The following is a 27,723-nucleotide window of genomic DNA, read 5'->3' as shown; positions in this document are numbered from 1 at the left end:
TTCTCAGTTAACTCTTTATGTACAATATATTATTTAATCTTTTCCGTTTTGTCGCATCCTATCAAAGTCAGACTCACAAGAGGATTAATTGAAATTGAAAGCCAATGTTTGATTATCGGTTGGTATTATACGATGATAACCGATGTGAAGATAGTTGCAATAATGATGGAAGTTGTTTGATTTGTGGTTTCAGTGGCGTTCTCATAATTTTAAAGCAACGAGAAGTTATGTTAAGGTGGAAAGCGACAATAATGATACGAGAGTACTCATAAAAAACCCTCGATTGTCTATCGATCAGGATTAAAAAAGTAAACTACAAGAAATAAATAAATGCTTTGGAACATTTTATTTCGTTAAAGTGTGTTTTAAAGTGTTTAGTAATATAATTCACATTGTTTGTTTCAATAGTGTTACGTAAGAATACGAGGTTTTAAGAATCTGAAACACAAATTATGATTTGATTATACAAGTAGAATGAAAAAATGAAAAACTGAGTAAATCATATTGTTTACGATAAAAAAACTATTTGAAATATTTTAAATAGTGGTTAATTAAGTCGATGTCTGTTGAAATAAATTGTAAAAATTAACATAGAAGTGACCCATTTTCCTTTATTTGTATTTTCTATGAAATCTATGTCTGCTTATTTCTATACATCAAATTGATTTCTACAATATTTTCGGTTGGTGCCACGAATCTGGAAATCCATACTTAGAGTGTTATTAGGATTAAAGTTGATTAATTTTACGAATAATAATAATAATATTAAACGAATATGAACGATCAAAAAGTTTTTCAAAAAGGAAAATATCTCAGTTAGCAAGCTGTCGTCGATTTGACGTCTGCTGGATGTCTGTTTGATCAATTGACGTCAATGACATCAAAAAGACTTTGAAGTCATTCATATGACGTCAATACGTCACTCCGAGAAAACGTTTATAATACATTATTTATTTTTTAATAATATAATTATTTATTATTAAATATTACTATTATTAAACTTATTTTATTTCACAAGACCAGATTTTCTTCATACATTCGATTATCCGGACTTTCGATTATCCAAATCCCTAACGACAACAATTAGTCCGGTTAATCGAGTTTCCACTGTGGTAACTAATTTTAAGTACTTAGATGCATTCAATAGATACATAAAATACCTACATAATAAAAAAAATAATACGAACACAAAAACAGTACGAAACAAAAACCAATAAGAAAATTTGATAAAATTCATGAAAGTACGCAGATAATAGTACGAATATATTTATAAAAAAAGTGGAGAGAATACAATGAAGTTGTAGACAGAGCATGGGAAAAACGAAGAAAAATTTGAATAGAGGAGAATATGAGAATATCAAGATAGCGATGAATAAGAAAGAAAAAAGAACCAACAGTTATGAAGAAATAAACTTTAATCACATGATAACAATTATATAGGGGAAAGGCACGTAATATGAGACACTTTTTTATTTTTGTTAAAGAAATGGGTATTAATTCAATTTTTTAAAATGGTTTAATACAGAAACGATAGAGCGCTGTATAAAGGGTGTCCCACGACGAGTTGAAACTATCTGTATATGGCAAAATACTTATCATAAAAATTTCTACGTTTGTGTTTTCGGATATGAACTTTTTAACTAAAACTTTTGTCTAAATATTTCTTTCGAAAAATATAACTTTTTGAGTTATATTATTTTGTAGAAAATTTGATCGTTACATACCCTTATAAATTATTTTTTTACGAGGACACCGTTAAAGATATGGTGATGGCTTCTGTTCGGTTGCTTTTAACAAAGTTAGACGTATTTGAATTTTTGTTGAGAATTTTTCATGCAGGTGTGGTAAAATTTTATTTATTCGTTATTAAATTGAGAACGAGCCATTTTAACGATTTTCGAAAGTGTCAACAATTGACTAATGACAGTTGAATAATGTCATTTATCACAAAGCCTACTAAAAGTATACATCAAAAATTGAAACTTGTTAAAAAATACGATAATAATTTAAAACTCAAATATCTCGGAAACGACTAAAAGTTGGAATAGGATTTGTAAATATAATTTGATTTAATTTTTTTGAAAGAACTTGACAAGATAAAAAAATACTTTTTTGTTTCTTATTCTTAGTGCTTGTATCAACGGGTCAAAATTAAATTTAGACCACACCTGCATCTCTAAAAATTTACAGAAAACATTTAAAATCTGAAAGTTTACATGAATTTGTCTTATTTTTTACCCCTGAATGCATTAAAATAGAAAAAACCGGGTGGTTCTATTTAAAAAAATAAAGAAATTTGTCATTTATGAAGTTAAACTTTGAACACTTTGTATACACACCTTGTATTGAATGAAAAATTTTTCAACATATATACAAATACGTCTGACCTTGCTAAAAGCAACTGAATAGAAACCATTTCCATATCTTCAAGGTTATCCTCGTAAAAAAATAATTTATAAAGGTCTGCAACGGTGAAATTTTTCCTCCGAGAAGGTTCCTAATAAAAACGCAGAAAATAGAAAAATAAGGAAAAGAACCAAAACAAAATTATTGTTTTAATTTTGCTAAAAGAAACAAATATAAGGATTAAAACTGTTACAATTCTAAAATCTAATCGAAAAGGAGCTTATTTTTTCCTTTATTTTTGTGTGTTTTCAATCTCGCCGCATTCTTCGTGGGACCACACAAAACCAGCCCCACATCTAGCCCACTTTTCATCTCGATTGTCTTCGGGATATTATCTCCGACAAAACAAACATTCACTATCATTGTTATCATATTCGTCAGTCTAAATAACGGCGTATAATGCCTTCCAATTTCTCAATGGTAGATCAAAACAAAATTGTCGGCAAGAGTTTTTATAATATGCAATTTATATTGGAAGAACTAAATCAATTCTGGCTACAGGTAGTGGCGGATTTACGAATTTGCCGCCTACGGGCCAGACCTGATTTGCCGCCCTTTCCAATCCCATGTAATGAGGGGTGGAATTTGTGAGTAGGTGGTGGGGAGGGAAGGTGCGATGCTTTCAAAGTTGGCAAAGTTGGAAGCTAGTAAAATTTCTTACATAACCAAGAAACTAAATTTCAATGAAATTGTCTAAATATGCTTAGCTTTTAAATTACCTCTGCAGTCAGTTGACTGATGAAACAGATCAGAATATTATACAAAGATATACTATAGAACAAAACAAAATTTCAATGTCAAAATATTTTATTATTCAACATATTCTCCTCTTAATTGGATACATTTATTACAGCGAACCTGCAACGTCTCTAAACCTTTCAAAAAAAAAATGTTTCTTCTTGCTCTGCAAACCAGACCTCCACAGCTTTTATTAACTCCTCGTTGGAAGAAAATTTACGAGTTTTTAAACTTTTTTTTTTAGTTGAGGAAAGAGATGATAGTCGGATGGATCCAAATCTGGTGAATAAGGGGGTGTTCTAGTAATTCAAACCCTAAATCACGAATTTTTTGCATGGCAGCATGAGATTTGTATGCAGGGTCGCTGTCCTGCAAAAACACCTTTGGATAGCTCTCCACGTCTTTTCTCTTTAATTTTTTGTCCCGTATAGTGTATAAATCAATCATGATTACTCCATGACAATCCCAAAAAACGGAAGCAAAAACTTATCCAGCAGATTTTTGGATACGAAACTTCTTAGGTTTTGGAGAACCAGAGTGTCGCCATTGCTTTGTTTCTGGATCGTAGAAATGTACCCAAGTCTCATCCATAGTAACAATTCGGTTTAAGAAGTCTACATCATTTCCAAATCGAGCACAAATCGAACGCGATGCTTCTACACTTGCACGCTTTTGGTCAACATTCAATCATTTGGGGATCCAATTTGCAGCAATTTTTCTCAAGTCCAAATTGACGTGAACTATGTGATAAACGCGTTCGTATGAAATTTTCAGTGTTTCAGATATCCGTTTTAGCCCAATTCGACACTTGACAGCGCGCGTCGTGGAAATGACTCAAGGTAACAGGCTGCAGAAGGTGGTAACACAAAAATAGTATGCACTGAATGGCAACACGGAAAACTACTTCAACTTCCTGCTTTACCAGTAGTCGCATCTACCTTATCATTGCACAATCCAGTTTACTCTATACAAGTACAGTCTTGACTGACTGAACAGTTCTCTACATCGTGGTTTTTTGTTTTAATTAGACAATTAAAAAACGGATACGGTAAAACGGAAGACGTTAACTTTGTCAAAGTGATATTATCATTTATCAATTGTTTACTTTAAAGTAAAGACACTTTTCCCTTATTTTTCAATTTTGCTGCCCCTAAAATTTGCCGCTCTGGGCCATGGCCCGTCCGGTCCCCCTTAAAATGCGGCACTGGCTACAGAGCCGAATTAAACTACAATTATGTTGATTGTAAGTAAAATATTATACCGTTACTATCGTGCTGTAAGTAATAGGTCCAAATGGTCCAGCTGTTAGGTAAATAGGAAATCTGCTTCTAATTATAATTAATATAAGATCCTTTTGAATATCCGTTTCCAAATCGTACCAATGAATTCGATGCATAATATTACCAACTGAAATACTCTAAAACAGATGTGTCAAATTCAATTTTGCAGAGGGCCATATATTTAATTTTGAATTCGTAGGCGAACCAGATTAAAAATAAAAAAAATGAACTGATTTATTTCATTTCATTTATTAAATTATATAAGTATATAATATGCGGTTGTTAAAAATCCTATCAAGGTTATAAAAGATGGTAGGTAATTATGTTGAGCTCGAGGATCCAGATACCTGACTTCTCTTGTTTACGACAAGCTCATTGATATCAGGTTAGGTTAGGTTTTAGGTTTTTAGGTTTTAGTTATTGTAAGAATTGATTGGAGATGTTCATTCGCAAGTCTTGTGCGATGTTTGTTCTTATTTATTTTCATGACGGAAAGCATCTGCTCACATAAATAGGTACTACCAAACATGCAGATAATGCGTGCAGCATGCTTTTTCAATTCCGGTTAATTATCTAAACTCTTGAGATATTGTATATAAAAAGTAAGAGCATTAATTTCATTAAATTTTTCTGCCCGATTGAAGATCTATCAACTCCAATTGCAAATAAACTGGTGCCTGGGAAGCTTCAAAATTGAATGGATTGTTGAAAATTGGGAATTCCATTTCATTCATTTTATTATATAAATTATTCATCCAATTTTTTTTGGGCCCCCAGTGCCAAATGATTTTAAATGAGGAAAATGATCCAAAGTTTGATTTTTTACCTGATTTTCCCACAGCCTCAACTTCGTTTCAAAGGCTTGAATATATGAATACATTTGAGTGACAATCCAATTTTTACCCTGTAACTTTATATTCAAATCAGTCAAGTAATCAATGACTAATGTATATTAGTCATTGTCATAATCAATTAGTTTGCCTATTTTCTAACAGGAAAGCTCGAACAGGGTCAAGTAATGCACAAAATTTTTCTAAAACTACTCCTCGACTTAGCCAACTTCGATGAAATAATGGATATCAGAAAACTTTTCGTCCAAATCTTTTAAAAACTACATGAACTGTCGGTGATTTAGTCCTCTGCTTTACAATTTTAATTATAGGTTGCATGACATGGTCCATACAGTAAAATCCCACAAAATTCTCTGATGTTTTCTGTTTTAATTTAGTCACAGCGCCGTAGACTTGATAGTACAAGTATTTAAAACATCAGGGACCAGAAACGGCCCGCGGGCCGGCAGAAGACAACAACTGTAGATTGTGCGAGCAAGCTATAGAGACAGCAGAGCATCAACTCTACGAATATTTTGCGTATTTTAGTTAATGGCTTGAGTACCTCTAAGAAGTAGTGCTAATACCTTGGAAATTCGGAACAACTCCCAAAAATCTTTATTTAAAACAATCTAATCTACAATGATACAAATTTAAATTGACCTCACCGCTTCCATTAATCGTTGACCTCCATAACAAACAATATAAGTTGATATCAACCAACCTATTAATAGAGCGGTGGAATCTAAAGGGATATGCTGAAAAAGAATAGCATAAAACATTGATAATAGTTTGAGTAAATAAAAACAACACGCTTTAATTAATATAAATTAGAATAGTTATTTGTATGCCAAGGACTGAAAGTACTAGAAAGTAGTATTTCAGCTGCGGCGTACACAACATTTTTTAGACGACGCATAAGATCCAAAAATTTTTTAATTACACCGAGGAAAGAAAATAAATAATAGAGAATTTTATTTATTGAACAATATAATGTACTTGGATTGGATACAGATGTGTGTGTGTGTGTGTGTGTGTGTGTGAAAGCAAATGGCTTGGAAGCAAGTCCATCAGCCACAGAATTATTCGATGATACTACTTAAAGATTAATTTTAGTATCTTTGATAAAATTTACCAATAGATCCAAAGTTCGTCGGCTATCCACGCTCAAAAGGTGTGTGAGATTCAGAGGTAGGGATTAGTTTTGTTTAACAAGTAACTGTAACAAATTGTTTTATGAATGTGATTGCTGCATCCGAAAAAAATGTGATTGAGATCAGCACAAAAATGATCATCGCAGGTACAGACTGATGATTGTATAATACCTAGCCTGGCAAGATGGGCGGGATATCTCCCATGACCAGTCTTCATTCTAAGGATACTTGCTGAGTAAAATTTCGAAGTTGTGTATTTAAATATATAGTTCGGGGGTGAGGGTAAAGTATCTCTGTAGATGTGTTTGTGATTTCGATACAATTTGTAGATGTGTTCGTGTGTTCGATAGAATTTGTTGATTGATTCGTATTTGTGGTGGAAGAAAGTTTGCAAAATCATCGAAGTGAAACTGTCTACTCCAGAGCGTCCTGAAAGTGTTTTGCAGTACGGAACTGTGACTTTCACTACATGGAACACTCAAAACGCAACTTTCGCTATGTAAATGAATACAGAACGAACAACTTTCAGATGTCGTCGTCTAAAAAATATTTTTTTAATACTTAAAATACGGGTAGAACGATTAACAAAAGGTATCATTCTCATGCAGGGGCTCCCAAACTTTTTTGTACCACGCCCCCCTCTTATTAATTGGAGACCCCCCACGCCCCTCTACACATATCAGCTTCCCATTTTGCAATACCCTATTTCCACGTTGCCGTACATACCAACTCCCCAGTATAAACCTACTTGATACGGTGAGTAGGTAGACTTTTTCGTTCACTGTTGAATGCGGTAACGCAGAATGGAAAGATTCAATAATTGTACGTATGATGAAAATTAAAATAAGTATTACATGAAAAACGAATATAATTACTGATACAAAATTTAACATTGTAACACAGATACATTTTCAATTTAAGGAAGGTAAAGCAATAGGCCTACCTACTTACAAAAACAAAACATAAATGTAATTTAGTGAAATGGGTGCGCTTGCATGTTCTGGATAAGTTGACAGATCCTGGGTTGAATTTCAGACAAAGCTAGGTAGGTCACTTTCGACATCAAGTTGGTTTTGATCGCCACAAGAGTTGAAAACGCTTTTTCGCACATGAATGTTGTTGAAAAAGGCAAGTACATCCGAACATCTTTCTCTGAAACATTGGGGTAAACTTTTAAGTACTTTAACCAAAATGAGGGCTTGTCCATTTTTTCAAAATCGTATCTTGCAGCAGAGTCATTTTTTATTCCTATTCCCTCCTCTTGCAACTCTTCTGGCAGCAACTGTATGTCCATGTTGAACGGGTCGGTTGATAGTTTGTAAAACTCCTCTCATAAGTTAGGAAAGTACCTGCTGAACTCCTCCTTGAGGTTCTTCAAATGGTCAATTATCAAGTTTTTCAAAAGCGGTCCTTCAAAAACGTCCTCAAAACATGCTTCTTCTGAGACTGACACTACTTTGCTGAAACTTGAATAGTTGCGGGGGTTCATTGACACTTTACGTATCCAATGTTGTAGTTTCTCAACGTACATCTTGATGGCATCCCGATGTGCCAAAAACGTAATCACTTCATCACGGAGCTCAAATAGTCTTCTTAACATATTGCCTTTTGATAGCCACCGTACTTCTGTATGAAATAGCAGCGGTCACTTCCTAAATCTTCACAGAGACTTTTAAACAGTCGAGTATTTGATGCACTGTTCATTACGTAGTTGACTACTGTAATACATAGCTTTAAAACAGCATTGAGTTCGTGTGGAAGCGTTTTTGCTGCCAAGGTTTGACGGTAAATAAAACAATGAATCCCAACCACGTCAGCATTCTTCTCTTTGACCAACTGCACAAAGCCTGAGCGAGAACCGAGCGTTGAAGGAGCACCATCGGTGCATACACCAATAATTTTTTGCCAAGAAAGTTCGTGTTTCTCAAAAAAGTCTGATCAGTCACCAGCTCAGTAGAAAACATCAGTTCATCCTTCATTCTTTCATTTTCAATGTAACGAACATATATAATCAAATTAGAACATTGTGCTACGTCTGTATTCTCGTCAAGCTGGATAGCAAAAAACGCTTTGGGCACTCGCACTCACACCAAGGCCATACGGAGGTATCGGTACACACGACCTTTGTGTCTGACAGTAACTGCTATGGAGGGGGGACGGTTTTGAGAACCTTGAACTCTTGTGTGTTTTGTAGTTTTAAAAACTGTAGCCTTCTTTGATAAGGTTTACAACTTTATTAAAACTTTACAAAAACAATTATGAAAACTTAGAAAGACTTTATTTCAAAGATTTGAGGAAATTATTTTTGTAACTTTTTCATTTATTTATTTGGATGTCACGCCTGCCCTGGACTTTCTCCACGCTCCCAGGGGAGCGCGCCCCCCAGTTTGGGAACCCCTGTTCTAATGTAAAAAAAGCAGAGAGTGCTTGATGTGCTGAAGAATGCCGTTTCTACAGTTATTTTTGTAGCAGCTGTCTGCAGAAACTATGGTTTTTCGTTCTGAGTGATTGGCTTGTGACAATAACTGTTAAGTAATTAAAACTCTGTAAAACCATAAATCGTGTCGGTCTGAGTTTTTTTAGATTAGAACTTGAAAATCACATCAGGTTATGGGTGCCACTTCGATTAACTGCGTTGTGTTGTGTTCTAAGATGATGGTTGGTAGTGTAGAGTTTTCACCCACTAAAGATCTCTCTTCTTTACCCATACTAATATGTGAGGAAGCGTCAGCGTTAGTTACTTCAATCCAGTCAGTGGAATGTCTTATGTCATCTGCTCATGTTTCACTGATTCGTTTCTGAAATTTTGTCTATGGAGGCGTCGCACGTAGGCTGTGATTTCATTTTTGTCCTCATTTTTTTGCGTTAGATTCGCAGGGTTGACAGTCTATCTCATAATTACTTTGGTTTATGATTCTTTCAGCGAATGAAAAACTCAAGTGTTCATCTCATTTGGTTTTTTCAGGCAGAACTTTCAGATTTGAGTGGGGTGAAAATTATTAAAGCTGATGATCTTCATTAAAGGACTATGAGACAAAATTATTGAATCATTGTAGTTAGTGTCATTAGTTCTTAACAAATGTGCGATATTTATTATTAATTTGATCCTTTGGTAATAAAAAATCGAGACCAAAATTTGGTTAAATGATATCTTGGTAAAAATACATACATACATAATAGGGAAGCTACTAAAAGATTGCAATTTATATTTTTTTACCGTGAGAAAAGTGTATCCTATAACGCCTATGAATGGTCCCGTTAAACTAATATGCACCATCATACAAGGACTGAAACATTTGTTTAACAACGCTCCAATTCTGAAAATACGAACAATTTTCAAATTAGTTTTTTTTTGCTTTCGTATATAGTTTCGTATATAGGTTTATGTATGGAACCCCTCAATTATCTAGGAAGCGTCTTGTACGATTTTTAGAAATTTTTTTGTGTTGTCAGATCTTTCCTTTTTACGGAAAAAAATGGACTTTGTTATTTCAAATGGAACACCCTGTATATTTTTAGCTTTTCGAAATCCTTAAGAAATACTTATTATTTTTCAGCAAATGTCCCCTATACCTAAATACCATAATTTCGGAGTTAAAGTTAAAATAATACATTTGACGTTTCAATAAATTATTATTGTTTAAGTTTATTGAAAGTCATAATGAATCGATTATCTGAAAAAGAATTGATATTTTAATGATATTAGGATATGATGATGAGTGTAGAAGTCAACAAGAAACTCTTAATATATTTAATAATTTATATCCTAACCGAAATCGCATAACGAGATCTACTGTCAGTAAATTAGTAAAAAAGTTTAACGAAAATGGTTCGATAAAAGATTTATCCAAATCATGGCGCAGAAAAACTGCATCAACTGGAAACAAATCTTTAGACGTTTGTGTCCTGTTAGAAGACGATCCACATTTAAATATTCGACAGATATCCAACTTGATGGACGATTTTGATGAGGAGTTTGCAGACCTAATGATTTTTTATGTAATGTGATAATTTGCGATGAGGCCACTTTTTTTAATAATGGAAACGTAAATCGGCATAATTGTAGATACTAGTCACGAAACAATCCTCGTTGGATACGTGAATCCCATACCCAATATCCCAAAAAATTGAATATATTTAGATTTATTGGTTAGGTTAGGTGAGTTGGCTCGGATATTTTCAAATCCAAGTAAACATTTTCAACTAAGCGTGTGTGGTGAGGCAAGACCTAAATAATGTGTTTTCCAGACGATGGATTGGAAGGCGTGGTTATATCGAATGACCTCCGCGATCACCCGACATGAATCCTTTTGACTGTGGGGAAGCATATTTGAAAAGTTTGGTTGCTTGTTGTTTCAATTTATATGTTTCACAATAAAAGATGTGCCACAATGAACAACACAAATAATTTGTAAATCACGCTAATTTGAAGCAAGCTTACGTGTGGTGTAATGGTGGAAGAATATGTTTCACTGCAGCACATCCTCTGTTTCACAGCGAAACAAAAAATGTAGAGGTTATATGAAAATATGATGATTTATAACTTTAAGGTGTGATTTATAACACCTCATAGTGTACTCTCAAAGTAGTATAGACTCGAACATGCTAGAAATATTTACACAATAAAATAAAAACTTGTTTTATTGAGGAAAACAATTCCCTATAAAGGTTGGTACTAAAAAAATTTTGATTAACTTACTCGATAACAGCTTGATGATATTGTATGGCTTTATAAAATTTCTGCCTTCTAATCACTCTGTCTTTTTCATTTAAAGCAATCACTAACTCATCTTCTACATGTTCAAATCTAAGCACCAAATGTTCGCATAAAGCCAAAATGGTGAATGATACAAATCCAGCTGTTTGGTAGACTACAAGAACCGCATAGCACTAGAAAAATTAAACAATCGAGTGGTTCCTAATAGTTGCAGGGATCTTCGATCATATTATCATTATCTATCAGTGTCTTCTTTTTAAGAAAAAGGTTTTGAAACAGATGAAATATTTCTCACCTCATACAAGTAAACAATTTGTTTAACAGGAAAATTATCAAACCTAAACGGCAGCCAAGTTGCCATCGGTAAGCCACATACTTCTTCCAAGTTTTTTTCCAAATTTTCTTGTTTGCATTGCGGTATGTATAATAAAGCAGGAGTAAGCATTGTTATTATGATACAACTATGGTAATATATGTAGATTTTTGACCATTTATTTATACGCTCATTTCTTTCGTCGAATTTATTAGGTTTTCCGAAAGTTTTGAAATCTTAAACAAACATACAAATCAAATTCAATGCTTTCACTCTCGTTTTTCGAAAAATCATTGTTTTTATGCAAAGAGCAAGCACAAAAGTTAAACCCTATTACACTCGAGTAGTTCGAGTAGTTTCTGCCTTGTGGAGATGCTTGTGGATTGATTTTGAACTTCTATAGGCTGTAGTGTTCGGGAAAGAAATGCCTTGGTAGCTGATTTCACAGGCTGGCACTTCTCCAAAGAAAGGAGTCCGATAAATTGATGTTCTGGGCGTCTGCATTCCAGCTTTGTGTTCATGAACCACGTCTGTCTATCGAAAAGATCTTACAAAAACTGCTCTAAGGGATATTATGTTGGGCCGTCTTGGCAGAGCATCCAAAAAAAACTACAGGGGAATTGTATTGTTAGAGACCTGTTATAAAATAATAAAGAACAGACTAGAAGAATATGCCGAGAAAATACTAGGGGAATATCAAGCAGGCTTTAGAGCTAATAGGTTAACAACGTACCAGATTTTCTCTCTAAAAGAATTACAAACCACCTGCTATTAATACAAGATACCACTTTATTCCTTGTTTATAGATTTTAAGCAGGCATATGACAAAATAAATAGGAAAAATGTGTACGCAGCATTAAGCAAATTAGGTGTAACGGCAAAAATATACAGATTAGTTAGACTAACCTTAGATAAAACAAAAAATGAAGTGATATGGAAAGGGTATAAGTCTGCAGAATTTCATGTCAATATAGGACTCCGACAAGGTGACCGCTCTCCACTTTATTATTTAATATTGTTTTAGAAGTAATTATTCAAAATTTTAAATTAAAAAGCGATGGGACAATCTTCAATAACGAAAGCCAATGTCTAGCTTTCGCAGATGACTTAGCGTTGATAGGAAAATCCAAGAAGCATTGAAGAAAGCAGTAATAAAATTGGAAGAGGAAGCCAAAAATTTTGGACCAGAAATAAATCAAGAGAAGACAAAATATATGATCATGGGAGATACTCAGAGAGAAGCAGAAGATAACTTGTACTTCATGACAACCAGACACCAAAAGAGTACAATTTCAAAAGAGTTTCCAACTTTGTGTATCTAGGAGTAGTAATAGAAGTAGAAGAATTAGAACTGAAAGCTAAAATAACTAAAGGAACACAAAAATTCGGAAGTATTAGATCACTGATGAAGTCAAAATACGTGTCAAGAAAAACAAAAATAAGAATATATAAAACATATGCATTTGAGATATGGATATTAAAAAAGGCAGATGAAGTCATGTTGGAAAGATGGGAGAGGAAGATACTAAGAGGAATCTATGGAGAAGTACACACAGAATAGGGCTGGAGGGGAAGAACTAATAAAGAATTGGAGGAACTTTGTGGAGAAGCTACAATAAGCTCGTTGATTAAGGGACAGAGAGTGAGATGGTTGGGATATGTTGAGAGACTACATAGAGAACGGATTCCAAAATTAGTACTGCAAAGAAGACCAATGGGGGAAAAGAGAAAGGGGCGACCAAGATCTAAAAGATAATAATATTGTGTGGAAAATGCAAAATAGAAGACTTTTATATATAATATAAAAAACTATATAATACTGCCATTTTTTCCCTAGGCCTACTTGGCCTGTAGAGCATATTAATATAAGTTTTTTCTAATCTGCCTTAGCTGATTCGGCTACGTCACGCTAGGACATATTGCTTCCAACCTCGACACCTAACAAGCCAATTTGCAACATTGGTGATAGTTTATCTTCAGATAGGACCAAATCCTAAGCTGTAGTGTCAGCTTTCTTTGTAAAAACAGCCGCCTGGGTCTTTGCTGTAGTAAACTCAATTAGATTGCTCTCCAGAATGTTTTCCAGATCGATATTACTGGTAGTGATTGTTTCTGCCTACGGATTTGGATGTTATTCGTGTTTATTGGAGCGACGGTTTTTCTGATGCGCGTCCATCGAGAGTGATGGATGAATCAGTCTTCAAGAGACGTATAAATCCAGTCGATGCTTTGCGACTTGCTCAGGATTCTCCATATTTTTCTATAGCTTTATGACATAGATCTGGTTGATCTATGTTTACGAAAGCCGTATTGATAGTCGCCGATGTTGTTAGCAGACCTAAGATATCCGAAGATTTGCTGGTTAACGACTTTCTCCATGACTTTGATAATGGGACTAAAGCAATCGGATGGTAGTTGTTGGGAACCGTCTTTTTAATTCTATCCGTTGCAGTTTCGAAGAATTTAGCTATAATAGTTGAACAAAAAACTACCTCATATCTCTATAATTCATTTATGCAATACTAATCTGAGGAAAGAAAATTTGTTCAATATTTGTGATACAATTTTCAGCAAATAAAAGTAATTAAGCCAGTCAATTGAAAAAAAAAACTTCCGTCAAGCAAGAATTAGCTTTTTACTGTATCAAATGAATCCTTGAATTTCTCTAGTCTATCAGAATCGATCACAGACTGATTTCAATAATGAATAAATTTTGCTTCTATTCGGTATTTCGGGTTTTGGTTTTAAATATCTTGATCTCTGGAGGGAATGAGATGTTTAGTGAAATTCGAATTAAACGCTGAAAATCTGGTTAAAGACCAATACATGGCATTAATATTTGGTTAGGTTTGACTTTGGAAATACGTAAGAACAAAAAACAAAGAAAGAACAAAGAAAGCTTTAAAAAATTCGCAAAATATATAACTTCAATTGTCAAAAAAGCCTGGGGCAAAATTGTTTCCACGTTATTTAATTTCTGGGAAGTAAAATAGTTTCTTGTTTGAAAAACATAAGCTACAATTCTTTTTTTTAATATGCCAATCGTCCTGTTACGTTTTTCGTCGAATATTTCTCTATATTATATTATTTTTTTAATGCATAATCCACATTCATAATCCAAATACAGAGTAGGCCAGAGAAAACCCCAATATTTGACAGTAATAATTAGATTTTATTTGTCATTTGTCAACCCCAGTATCAGAAATCTGTCAAATAACGGGATGGATCGCTGTCTACTCAAGGTATATCCTGTATTTAAGTGAATATGAAAGTTCTCACCTGAAAATTGTTTGAATAAAAGTACAATAGATCTTAGATTCAACATATATCTAAACAAAAAATACGAAGCTCCATGATACGATAAGATATTACCAATATCTTTATCAATATGATCAGCAATACCCTCTGAAACAAAAAATAATATGGAGCTATGTACATCGATACATGACAAGGAGAGTTTTCTTTCAAAATAAGTGAAAATGAAATTTTGGACATGATACAGCTGTCCGTGGGTCCTTGTTTACTCATTTCGGACAACAAGCGTAATCTTGAGACCACTTTATAGCAGTGTTTGCTGCTGTCTATGCATGTAGGCAACATACATGTAGTCATTGGTAGACACCGGAGATTAAAAAATATCGAATCAGTGGGTTCATCCGGCGAACGTGTTCCAAAGAAGTCAAATACTGTTCTTTTGACCGGAAAAGTAAAAGCCACAGCATCGAATATCTAAGAAAAGGCTACAGGTCAAATTTTGACGAATAAATGAAAAACGGCTCCATTAAGCAAAGAAAAAAGTGTTGTTTCATCATGACAACGCACTGGCTCATACCCCTGGGTAAATCGATCAAATTGGGTTGCAAACTGCTATTCCATTCAAAGGATACTCCAAATTTGATCCTGATACTGACTTCTTTTTGTTTTCATGCTTGAAAAGTCATTATATGCCCAATTTGAGTCGAATGAAAAGGTCATTGTCTCCATGAATGCTAGCTTTGTAGTTCTAAGAAAACGCAGACGCATTCAAGAAGTTGGGGCATCACTGATTTAAGACAACAGAGTACAAAAATTCCTCGCCATGGTTTCTTAGAAGGCCGCTTCCAAACGTTGCCGTAGTCACCATTTACGGGACCCACCTTGCACAAACCTTGGCATATTTTAAGTTGTCTCTAAAAATATTGCGAATACAGGACTTGCTAATATTAGGGATCATCTCGTTGAGGTCCCAAACCGTCACTTTGGATCTTCCAGCCTTGTTCCTTCCAAATTTTGCAATCACTACGTCGAAAACTATTGTTGACCAGAGCGTTGCTCGTCATGGACGTCTTTGAAATATCTGCACCATTTGCGCACATATTAAACATTTCGCATACACCTTGCGCAGCTAGAAGAAAATATTCACAGAGCGTAATGCGAACCTGGCATGAAAATTTTTCATTGCTACCAAGACAATAATGAACGCCTTAGAGAGCTCACCGGGGCGGGAACTGAGAGAAAGGGGGCCAAGCTATACGCTAGTCTCGTCAAAACCTGCCTAACAGCTTTCCTAGCGCCCGATAAGCTGATTATAGTTTTTAGAAATTTGGGCGATGAGTCTTATTGTAAAAAAATTAGTCTAAAAAATATTTAAATTTCCGTAAGATGGAAACGTTGCGACTTTATAATTCTTAATATTTCATAAATACGCACTCATACCAAATTAAGAAATGAAAAATAATGTTTACTTCCCGTATAAAATTCTAACAAACCGTCAGTCCACGTGGACTCATCATCTTCACTGTTTACCAATGGAAACATCAAATCGTTAACATAAATTCATTTCTATTGGCCGAAGCTGTCGGAAGGCGTATGTACACAATTTCTCCAAAATATTCCTGTCAGACAGTCTGCGATAAGCAGTGGCGTCGTTTGATGAGGATCATTTAATTTATAAATTTCTTTAAATTAATAGAAATATGGCGCTCTTTAGACAATTGGCGAATGAAGACAATGACATTGCACAGTGTAGTGCGAATAAAGACAGGTATGAATTTAATAATAAAGTTCTAGATAAACACAAGTTATTTTAAATATATTCGAATGTTTAAAAAAAGGAAAATATTCAGCACTCTAATGCAATCATAATAGAAATTGCTGAATTAACTGGAGTCAATAAATTTTCCATTTATTGAGTAGTCACGAAATAGGTTGCTGTGGATCATTCACAGAACCGAAAAATATGTAAAGAAAAACTGAAATCTGTTAAAGTTACTCAAGATTTAATAAGTAGAACAATTAGACATTAGAAGTAATACAGCAAATGATAGCAGATTATTTTTTTCGCATAAGATTTACATATTTTTAAAAGTATTTATAAAAATAATAAATTTATAAAATGAGGTATCTACGCCTATTTTAGATCAAACAAAATTGTCGGCAAGGATTTTTATAATCTGCAATTGATATTGGAATTACTATACATGTTGTATTGTTTTTGTGTGACTAGTATTGACAAAACTAGTAATTTGTTGTTAAAATACTCACTTTTTAGATTAAATATCATATGAAGTAATGCTCCAATTGAAAAATATATAGAACTAATATTTACCAACAAGTATTTGATGTAAATATTCGCTTTCGGATCGTTCATTTCTTTCGTAGTGGGAAGGAGATAAGGAATTTGCAATAATCTCACAGAATGTTGCATTATTTTTATTTCTTTGACGTCTTTAATATCCATTTTAACGAAAATTGATCAGAGTGCTCGCTGCGAATTGGATAAGGTTGTGAACAGCAAATGTATCAGGAATTTCTAGACAACTGATTCTTTCTATCGAAGAAATTGATATTTCATTTGAAAAAAATTCAAGAATTATTTTTTTATAAATATTATTCGAAGCTAATAGGGAAAATAGATGATTTAATATGATAATAATAAAGTTAGAGTTCGAAATACCGGTGTATTTATTATTTTTTTAGTTCGGTAATTCAAAGCTACGATTTAATATAATAATGAAACGTTACATCAGTTTACTTTGTAATAAAAATACATAATAGCTATAAGACATTTTTCATCGAGAAAAAAAGAATCTTGAAATACAAATATTTATTATATAATTATGGTCAAATAAAAGATATGTATGTATAATTCAGGGTGTCGTATACAATGCGACTCAAAAGAACTATCCTGCTCCATTTTCTTGCTGTGGCTTTGCTGATGCTTAGTGTTTGTAGCTAATCTATACATCCTTCTAGAAAATTCATGATATGGAAAATGGAAAGTCTTTAGCTGCTAAAGATCTACATATATTCAATATGTCATCATGTTCCGTAGTCTCAAGTGAATGTGGATAGATATTTTATCCTCTATGTAGCAAAATCTGATCACAAAAAGCTTCAGGTCCTACAAAGGGTTTATCCTTCCCTGCTATAGGAAGTTTCTCTATTATTTCCCTTCACTCAAGTGTACTTTCCACTCAATTCGAAAATTTTGGAATATCAGTGGAACATTCTCCTTTTCATACAATACAAAAAAATTTAACACTTTCACTGCGAATGTCTTTTTTGGGGAATACCCCTGTTATGGGTGCATTTTTTGTTTGAATTTTTCATATGCCATTTTTTTTATCATGTTCAATGATTTTAATAGTAATCCAACAAAAAAAATTAACCGGAAGTGCATTTCCGGAAGTGTCTTTCCGAAAGGGCAACCTGTAAGCGAGGGATTCCACCTGCTTTTCGGGTTACAATCAATAGACGCCCATTAGGTCAGCTTATGCTAAACCCGTTACACCTATATCTAATGTTGATTTATTGTAAAAGAAAACTCCAGAATTGTTGACAATTTTTATTAGGATATCACCTAACAATTACTAATTATATATAATTATTGATGCAAATTATTATTTGGTTGGACATTATTGATAACCAAAGTTTTTTACGTTATTATTTATATTATTTTTTTGAGGAAATATGCATTCTTTAAATGAAGAACTAAGTTTAATATAGTTAAATGTATTAACAAATTTAACTACAATAAATGTGATGTAATTAGTTAACAACATTTTATTAATCATCCAAAACAATACAGTTTAAACCATTAGAAACAATTTTAAGATTTTTCTCAATTCTCTTCAATAAAATATCATTATTATTTATAACAGTTTCATAAACATTGCTTTCATCTATTTTGGGACGTGAATCCAACAATATGTTCAATATGTTTTCCATTTTTAAGAATTTTTCATCATCGATCAATTTAATTTTCCATCCCACCAAGTTACTCAAAAAGAAAATGGCTTTGCTTTCATCATTACAAGTTTTGAACATTTGAACAATAGTCCCTTTAATTAGCTCCGCGTCTTCTTCAGTAAACTTCGCTTTAGGTTTAAAATTTCTTAAACAATCTAAAGCTATTTGCCTCATCGCTCTAAGTTTACATTTTTCCAATGTCAAACATTTAGCGTATCTATGTTCATCAGATTTAGGAAAAACGTGCTTCTTTCGTTCCCAATTCTCATCTTGGCCACCTTTCAATCGACATTTTCTAAATTTAACTTTCGCCAGCTCTTTATAATAATAGCACTGCCCTTTTACGTAATTTAAAACATTGTACTCTTGTTGGTCAGAGTATAAACGTTGGGCTTCCCCGTAGTATATTGTAATCAGAGTTATATAAACCGTTAAAAAAATTATACTCATGATCATGTACGAGCAATAAAACAAGAGAAATAAAGTTGAAGCAGCGGATTCAAAGTCGAAACTGTGAAATCCCAATGAAATTAATACTAAATTCATGAATGAATTTGGAAAAGAATCAAATGAGTAATATTGGTTTCCGAATAACAAATATCCAGCTGATGCAAATATTAGTAATAAATGGAGATGTAAAATAAATAGACATAATAGAAATTTAGCAGCAATATCCAAAGTTTTTTCCACAACTTTAATGATAACCATAAATCTAAGAAGTTTCCATAGCCTGAATGTGGCTAAAAATACTAAAATAGCAGCTAAGGTTGTTAGAGCAGATTCCGCGTAAAACAAATAAAAATAGTTGATGAACTTATTATGTTTAGCTTGTTTAACTCTGTTTAGAAACTCTCCTACTTCATGGCTTCTTTTAAGGTATAAAAAAAGACAAATTAGAGTCATAGTTATTAACACGATGTCAACTAAGCGCCAAAAATCTTTAAAAACGATTGCCTTCTTTTTTCTTATATCGTTTATCGATCTTATACTCAGTGATATCACTATTAATGAAAAAAAAGTTAATACTATCAACGTGAACGCATTCGATTCTTCTCCTACCAGCAACAACTTGGCAGTTTGAGCCTAAAAAAATCAAAATATTTCATTTAATTATCTGATTAATTAATTTAATTATGTACTATGTAAAAAAACCTTAATCAGATTGATTTTTATTCTTAAATTGACAATTAATAGTGTGAAACTATTAGCCACCTCTTAAATATGAGCAGTCCCTAGAAATTTCAAATAAGAAATGGGGTAGTTTGGAAAGAGATTTTAGTCCTCTGCTCAGTAATATAAAGTTTTTGAAATTTGGTGCAATCATAACTGAGAACATCAATTATTAAGTGAAATTTTTATTTATCACAAAAACTTTACGTAGAATAAAGATAATAATATTTATAATGTGTTTTTCAATGTACTTTACTCGTAGTTCAAGTCAATTTGGACATGAGAAAAATTGCTGCAAAATGGATCCCCAAATGTTTGAATGTTGACCAAAAGCGTGCAAGGGTAGAAGCATCGCGTTTGTTTTACTATAGATGAGACTTGGGTACATTTCTACGATCCAGAAGCAAAGCAAAAATCGTTAAAAAGTTTAAAAGGTCGTAAATTTTCCTCCAACGAGGAGGTACTAAAAGCTGTGGAGGTCTGGTTTGCAGAGCAAGAAGAAAAATTTTTTTTGCAAGGTCTAGAGATGTTGCAGGTTCGCTATAATAAATGTATCCAATTAACTGGAAAAAATCATTATTATACCTCTTTAACTTGCTACAACTGAATATTAAATTATATAACGTGAATAGACGAGCTGTTACACTCGATATATTCAAGCGTCGGATTTAGAGAGTGTCTAAGGGGGGCTAGAGTCCCAGGTCTCGAGCAGGTAGGGGCACTATTGGATCCATAGCATTTTTTCCACAAATTTAGTTCATTTTTTCTTAAAATTTATATTTAATTTGCAACTAATATATTAAATTTCAAAAAGTTTAAGCTGTTTTTGATTCCTTTTTTAGTCTGAAGTGGGCCCCTAGTCGATTTTAGTCCTGCTACTCCTTAATCCAACGCTGTATTCAAGCAATGAATGAATTTATTTGAAGGTATTATACTTTTAAAAACATTGGTTCCCCATCAGAATGACTTCGAATCCTCTTACTTTGTTTTTTTTATTTTATACATCACGCACGTAATTTCCGCTGACTGCAGTAACTGCGTAGCTCGGAATGAAATAAGTTTTTCTACAAAATTATTATGCCCAGAAGTAACTTTTGCACCTGATACTCCCACTCTTTTAACTGTGCTTAATGTAACACACGATAACGTAACTTTAGGCTGGACTCGCCTGTAAGGGAGTTTGGTTTAAACAGGGTACAAGACGTGAACTGAGCCCTATTTGTAGCCCATTCGTCCATTAGAACTTCGGTATATCATTGACGATTCCGTTATTGCCAACCGTCTATTCAGTTTTTTGTGTTTAAAACCACAAGCCACAAAACTTGACGCAATATTTCTAAACTGGTATAATCGTATTCTGCATAATCTGCTATCTTTTGCTGTATTACTTCTAATGTCTAATTGTCCTACTTCTAAAATCTTGAGTAGCTTTCGTCAACTGATTGCAGTTTTTCTTTACATATTTTTTGGTTCTTGAATGATCCACAGCAACCCCTTTCGTGGCTACTCGATACATCGAAAATTTATTTACTCTAGTTAATGCAGCAATTCTTGATGATGATTGCATTATCAGATTTCTGAATATGTTCCTTTTTTAAACATTCGAATACATTTAAAATAACTTTGTATATCTAAATCTTTATTATTAAATTCTTTATTCTCACTAAACTGTGCAATTTCATTGTCTTCATTTGCTCATAGTCTAAAGAACGCCATTTTTCTATTTATTTAAAGAAATTTATGAATTAAATTAATCCCACCTTGTCACGCCGCTGCTTATTGTAGACTTTCTGGCAGGAATATTTCGATGTTTTCATTGTTAAACAGTGGAGATGGTAAGTCCACGTGGACTGACGATTTGCTAAATGTTTACCGAATTTTATACGGGGAGTAAACATTTTTTTTATTTCTTAATTTTGTATTCGCATAACTGTCTTCTTCAATTGATATTGGAAGAACTATAAAAATCATTCGTAGCTAATTTTCTTCAAATTGATCATGCTAACTTATTTACGTGTAGAAAGATCTACAATTTAATTTAATACTTGATGATTAAAGAAACATGGCGGTTCGAATCCATTAAAGGCCGCTGGAGGGTATATTGATGAATTAGTACAAAGGACAGAAAAAGCTCAAAAGCATACTGCTATGTGTATCTATTCATTGTCAAGAAAAAAGTTTCTGGAATTGTAATACTCACTCGATAATTAGGAAGGATATAACCGCTCGGGCTTATTTCAAATATTATTTTTACGTTATTAAATAAATTCGAGTTTGCGCTGTAGGTGAGGAATTCAATAAATAAACATCTAGTACGTTCATCTATCCATACATTTCTTTTATAAAATCTGAAATTTATGTACGAATTTCTCATTGTTCTTCCTAAAGGCGCTACATAGCCTCCACCTGAGTAACTAGCGAATTTACCTAAAATTGAAAGTAATTTAACTTAAATATAATGATATAACATCAGCCAATATGCTTCGGGTATAGTTTTTATCTAAATTTCGTTATATTTTAAGATATTTATATTCTAATTTGACATAACCTTTCTATCTATTTTTTTCTAGAGCAATTTTTCTTTTGACTCAACCAGGAATGTTAATTTAGCGATGACTTTATTATTTAATTGATATTTTTTCCGTTGGAGCATTTTTTGTGGGTCTAAAAACAGCTAGTATTCTCCCGGAGAAAATCTGGACAATATGGTGGTGGAGGAATCAATTTGAAGCTCAATTCACTTAATTTGATTATTTTATTAGAGACAAGGTGCACTGGTTTACAAAAAAAGAGTTCTCTCTTCTACATATATTATTTCTTCTTCATTTGGTCCAATAATATATAGTGACAGTTATTGTTAATTGTTATTGATCAAAAGATATTGGTTATAACCTTGTCAGATGATTGTTCTATTTCTGATCGCTGATTGTCCAGTTCACTTAAAAGGCTATTTTTTAGATCTAAACATTGTATTTACTCATTTTAACAAACTTAGTACAAAAATTGAATTAAGCATCATTAAACCTAACTAGTCTTCTTAAAGTCCTAGTTAATGCAAATCTCTATAATTTTGACAAACAATTAGCGTGCTCTAAGCATACTCTGGTCTTTTGAACTTTTCTCCTTTCGCATTCCTAACAACCTGTTATATATCTTTGATTTTTTTCTTTCTGAAATCACAAATAAACGTCATCCTTTTATTAGTTTTCCCTGATTGTTAAACAGATGTAAAATCACAATATGAGTTTCCAGCTTTTTCCGCGAGCCTGCTACAAAATCACTATGAATATGCTTTTTGGTGACATCATAACTCCAGTTACAGGAGGTGTAGTCACGTAGGTGTAGCCACGACTACGCCACGTATTAGACCTCTTTTAGGCACACGTTTTTTGTCGCTTGTCGCGGGACGACAAGAAACGTGGCGTTATTTTATGAAACAATATCCAAGCGTTCCTTGTCACGTGCCGCTTTCAAATTTGATCAGTTTCAACTGAATTAAGATTCGATAGAGAGAGAAATTCTTCAATTATTACCGTATGCCGACAGGCTCATTTGATGAGCTATGTGAAAAGCTAAAAAGCACTTTTATGACGTTGAGGTGAGTATAAAGAAAAGACCATGTTCACATACATATTTACCAATTTCCTGCTCTTCTTTTTCAGTTTTTTTACTGAATTCGTGAATAATGATTTCGATAATTTCCTTCCACGCATCTCTTTTCAATTGCCTGTTTTTGTAATCTGCTGATGATGAATCCCACAAACATGTTTTTTATTTTATTGCGTCAATAAAAAATTCAACGTTCAGATTTTACATGGTAATTCTTCACACATCAACACAACTCTGCAAACTGACTGTTCAACATTACAACAACAAACGATAATAAATGCACTGCATAAAAGCGCACATTTAACAACGTGCTTTTAGAAAACGTCGCCTTTTTGTCACCCCGCGACCAGTAACAAAAAACGCGTGCATAAAGGAGGCCTTAACATTCCCGTCTGGCGTTAGGCGATAGCTCAAGTGGCGGTAGATTAACGCGAGAATGCCAAGAAGCGGCCATACTACGTATTTTCAGTGTGCGCCGTAAGTGCGACGGGATCGCACGTGTTTGTCTTTGAAATACGTACTATGGCTATGTAGTGAAGTAACGAGAAATTAATTGCGTTTCTCGAGATTCTGCAAACAGAACCATGTTTGTGGGATCCGAAACTCAAAAGTCATCTGTTTGAATCATCTGAGTTTTATATACCAATGAGAATACTGTAAATAATCGTTTTTCTTCTATATGCATTTCCAGGAGTTTTGGCGATCTTGAAGTCTTTCCCAAACCTCAGGAGTCCTTAAATATACTGTAAGAAATCAACTGTTGTTGTTGCCTTTCGTCAGCCCTCCTATTAGTCTCCCAGAGGCGCTGAAGTCTATAGAATGGAATTATTACATTTGAAAACAACTATTGAAGAAGAGAGAAAACCTCAATGGGTTATTATAGAAAAATTTCATCCATCTGGGTTATACGAAGTCTGGTTATTAAATAACGAGACTGTGCGCCTAGAAGTCGGCCTAGACGGTTGGAGTAAAAAACGAGTAGTGCGTTGGGTATCTGAATATATTGTCTATGCACGTCCCAAAATACGTTTCCGTCACAAATATCTCGTTAAGTAAAAAAGCACCTCGACTGAGTGCTATAAATTGTTGTAAGAAGCTTTTGGGGACAATTCTCTATCTCGTACGCGTATTTTTGAGTGGTGTAAGCGCTTTAATGAAGACCGAGAGAGCACTGAAGATGACCAGCGCCTAGGTCGCCCTGTGACTGCTTCAACTCCGGAAACAGTGACCAAAATCAATGAAATTGTGCGAATGAGCATCCGGATGATTGCAGAGGTTAAACGGTTTTACACGAGGAATTACACATAGCAAAAGTCTGTCCGAAGTTGGTGCCAAAAAATCGGACTCCTGATCAAAAGCTCTTACGTTAACGGGTCTGCTCAGATTTCCTTTGAAGGTTAGAAAAAGATCTGCTTTGAAAGGGACCCGATTTGAGTCAATAGAAGCGCTCACAAAAGAAGACTTCCACCACTGCTTCGATAAATGGAAAAAACGTATGGAAAGGTGTGTGGCAAGGGCGAGGGAAGTATATTGAAGGGGAGCATTCGTATTTAGAATAAAGGAGCGAGGAGAAGGTAACTTAGAACTAGAAGTATATTACCTGTATACCCCAAAGTTCCAGTTTTCAAAACACTTTGATAATCCCAAATAAATTCCAATCTAGAAAAACCATCTAGCCCGGATATATGCCCCCACTTTTGACTGAAAGTTCTATATTCCGGACCAGTCGAAAATGGCGACACGCAGGAGTTGGTTGCAAATTTCATGGACGATGGTATTGCGCAACTTATGTTATCTGCTCGTTTTTGTCTAAGTCTAGCTATGCCTATATATTTATTAGAATTATCTGTCAAACTACCAGGATCTTTCGCGATATATCTGTCATACCATTGCGGTGATTGCATTGATGGTATAAGAGTATTTTGTATATAATTTTGTATCCTACAAACAAAACATAATTATCTACTGATGTAGAAATCCACCCACTTCGTAAATTAATTCAAAAATGATTCACTCAGTGCCGATTTTAGGTTTCAGCCACATTCTTGAGAATGTTTCATATTTTTAATATTACTTAACCATGAGACACAACTCATCTGCTCGTATAAGAACAAAAAGTAAAATTATTAATAAAAATGCACGTAGAATTTGAAACGAACCTAACCTAAACTAACCAACAGTTAGTAGTGGGTTTAGATTATAAACATCTACTAACTAGCAACTAAAATTGACACCATGGTGGACTATTCCAATAAAGGAAGAAATAGGAAAATAGGAATATGGAAGAGATATGGGTGATTCCGTTCTAACTGTGATTTTTTGTATTCAAAATTTCAAGATTTTAAAATTTAACTTTTCTAACTTTTTTATGCATATTATTCATCTATTTTACTGTAAAAATAAAACTCTAAGAGGAATTTACTACAACTTCAAAGTATCACGAGCAAGACACAAATGTCGGATTTTGAGTTCCACGGTACTGACTCATTTATCCACGGTACTGACATGGTAACTTAAGATATTAAACAACAAGTGCATCAATTTTCCTCAGTTTGATCATAAACATTAGAATTTATAAGGTAATTAGTTTAAATCATTTGTTACGACAAAAAAAATTAATAATTTATCGGTAAATTCTAGGAATGGACATGACACGGTACTGACATTCAAGTGATGTAGTATAAGTTTTCTTTAAGTGGCAAGTTATATTGTATAAAAATAATGTTTAAATATCTTAAGAATTATTCAATTAACACAAAATTTTTATTAATTGATTATTAATTAATGACTAGTACAAAAAAACAATACAGGACATTGAATATCACAGTTAGAACGGAATCACCCATATACAAAATACAAACAGAGAAAAAAGTAAGTTGGACAGACTTCGGCAATAAATTAAAAAATTACAACAGAAATGGTTTATATTTTGAACATTTACTGATGGATAATAGAAGATAATGAAAAAAATAAAGAAATTAGTACCAAGCGGTATAAAGAGGACTAAAGAGGTGATGACTCATTATTTAATTGAAAAAAAGATAAAAAAATAATATTTCAGCCCATGATTTAACTTGAAATACCACTTTTCTTATGTATAGTTCGAATTTAACTCGAATAGGTATTGACAATAATCTATTGGAGATATCTGTGTGTGTGGTATATATGAAATAAGCTGTGGTGATTGTGACCGGAAGTATATTGGGCAGACTAAGAGATCCGTTATTGTCCGGTTTGAAGAACACAAAAAAAACGGACCGGAAAATCAGGTATTGTCCATCACGCTGCCTATCACAATCATGACATAAATATTAATAATGTAACATTGTTAGAAAATATATCCAATAATAAATTATTGGATGCATTTGAGAGCATTGAAATTGCTATATGTAAGAGTAGCTTAAATAGCGACAAAGGGCCAATTCCTTACAGCCGACGCCTTAGAATGAACATAAATGTTTCTATCAAGTTTTTTCCCGCTGGAATTACTTTTCGCGGGAGGTTTATTGGTGGGAAAATTTGGGTAAGTCAAGTTATTGGATTTTAGTTTACCTTGAATCTCTGATGACGATAACTTGGTTATCGAAACGCGCGTCAGACAATGTAATTGTGAGTGTTGGTGTAGTGGTGGTGTGAACAGTATATTCAGAATTCTTTATTCATGTTATTAGCTAAACATGCCATTTTTTTCTCATCTACTGTAACGGAAATCGAAGATTTGTATGATTTTTTTTATGGAATGTTGATTGGTGGCAATCATGACGAGATGGCAAAGGACTTGCATAATGTCAAGTGACGTGCAATATTCGTCTATTGTCTTGCATCATGTCAAGCGGCCTTAATAGATAGTAAAATAAGTGATTAAGCAACTCAATGAAAGTGCGCGTTGGATATACACTATCTCATTAATTGAGATGGTCTTTCAACTATCGCATGTTCGTTTTGTAGTGTTTAATAAACAAATTTGTTATTTTTGTTCTTTTTTGACACAATTCCTGGCATCGAAAAGGCCACGACAGATGAGAGACATTCCGAAAGAAGCCTTAAACAATTGCTTTTAGTGATAAATTTAAATTAAAAATGTTCAGCCTTCTGTCTTTCTTTTCGTATTTGTATAGGTCCATTTTATCACAATATGCTATTTATTCTTGTGTCACTAGAAAAAAAATTTTTGGATACACTTCCGAAAAACGCCAAGAGAAATTGGAAGGTAAAAGTGATAGGGAATGGTCACAATCGTATAAGAACTAACAAAGTATACCTGGAATCGTGCGCA

General features: G+C 33.5%; 2 protein-coding genes across 2 annotated transcripts in view; both read right to left on the bottom strand.

The window, feature by feature from the left end:
* Window positions 1–387: 387 nt before the first annotated feature.
* On the bottom strand, window positions 388–17,213 carry LOC130893968 (odorant receptor 4-like). The gene is made up of 8 exons (XM_057800432.1): window positions 16,962–17,213; window positions 14,718–14,843; window positions 11,421–11,674; window positions 11,108–11,298; window positions 9,626–9,725; window positions 5,923–6,012; window positions 4,406–4,561; window positions 388–438 (listed from the first exon to the last, which is right to left on the bottom strand). The coding sequence occupies exons 1-8, from the start codon at window positions 17,155–17,157 to the stop codon at window positions 388–390; spliced, it is 1,164 nt and encodes a 387-aa protein (XP_057656415.1). The 5' UTR covers window positions 17,158–17,213.
* A 1,449-nt stretch (window positions 17,214–18,662) lies between these two features.
* Window positions 18,663–27,723, bottom strand: part of LOC130894545 (polycystic kidney disease protein 1-like 2) — a gene marked incomplete at its 3' end in the record, with an annotated part of 37,015 nt that continues 27,954 nt past the window's right edge. Inside the window, exons 17-19 of the mRNA XM_057801424.1 lie at window positions 25,048–25,388; window positions 22,039–22,265; window positions 18,663–19,751 (exon numbers count right to left, since the gene is read on the bottom strand). Of these exons, the coding sequence (XP_057657407.1) occupies window positions 18,663–19,751; window positions 22,039–22,265; window positions 25,048–25,388 (1,657 nt within the window). The remainder of the gene's footprint in view (window positions 19,752–22,038; window positions 22,266–25,047; window positions 25,389–27,723) is intronic.

The sequence above is a fragment of the Diorhabda carinulata genome, chromosome 5 (assembly GCF_026250575.1).
Source record: "Diorhabda carinulata isolate Delta chromosome 5, icDioCari1.1, whole genome shotgun sequence".
Classification (NCBI taxonomy): Eukaryota; Metazoa; Arthropoda; class Insecta; order Coleoptera; family Chrysomelidae; genus Diorhabda; species Diorhabda carinulata.
Note: the sequence above shows the minus strand (reverse complement) of the source record. Positions and strands in the feature narration are given on the sequence as shown.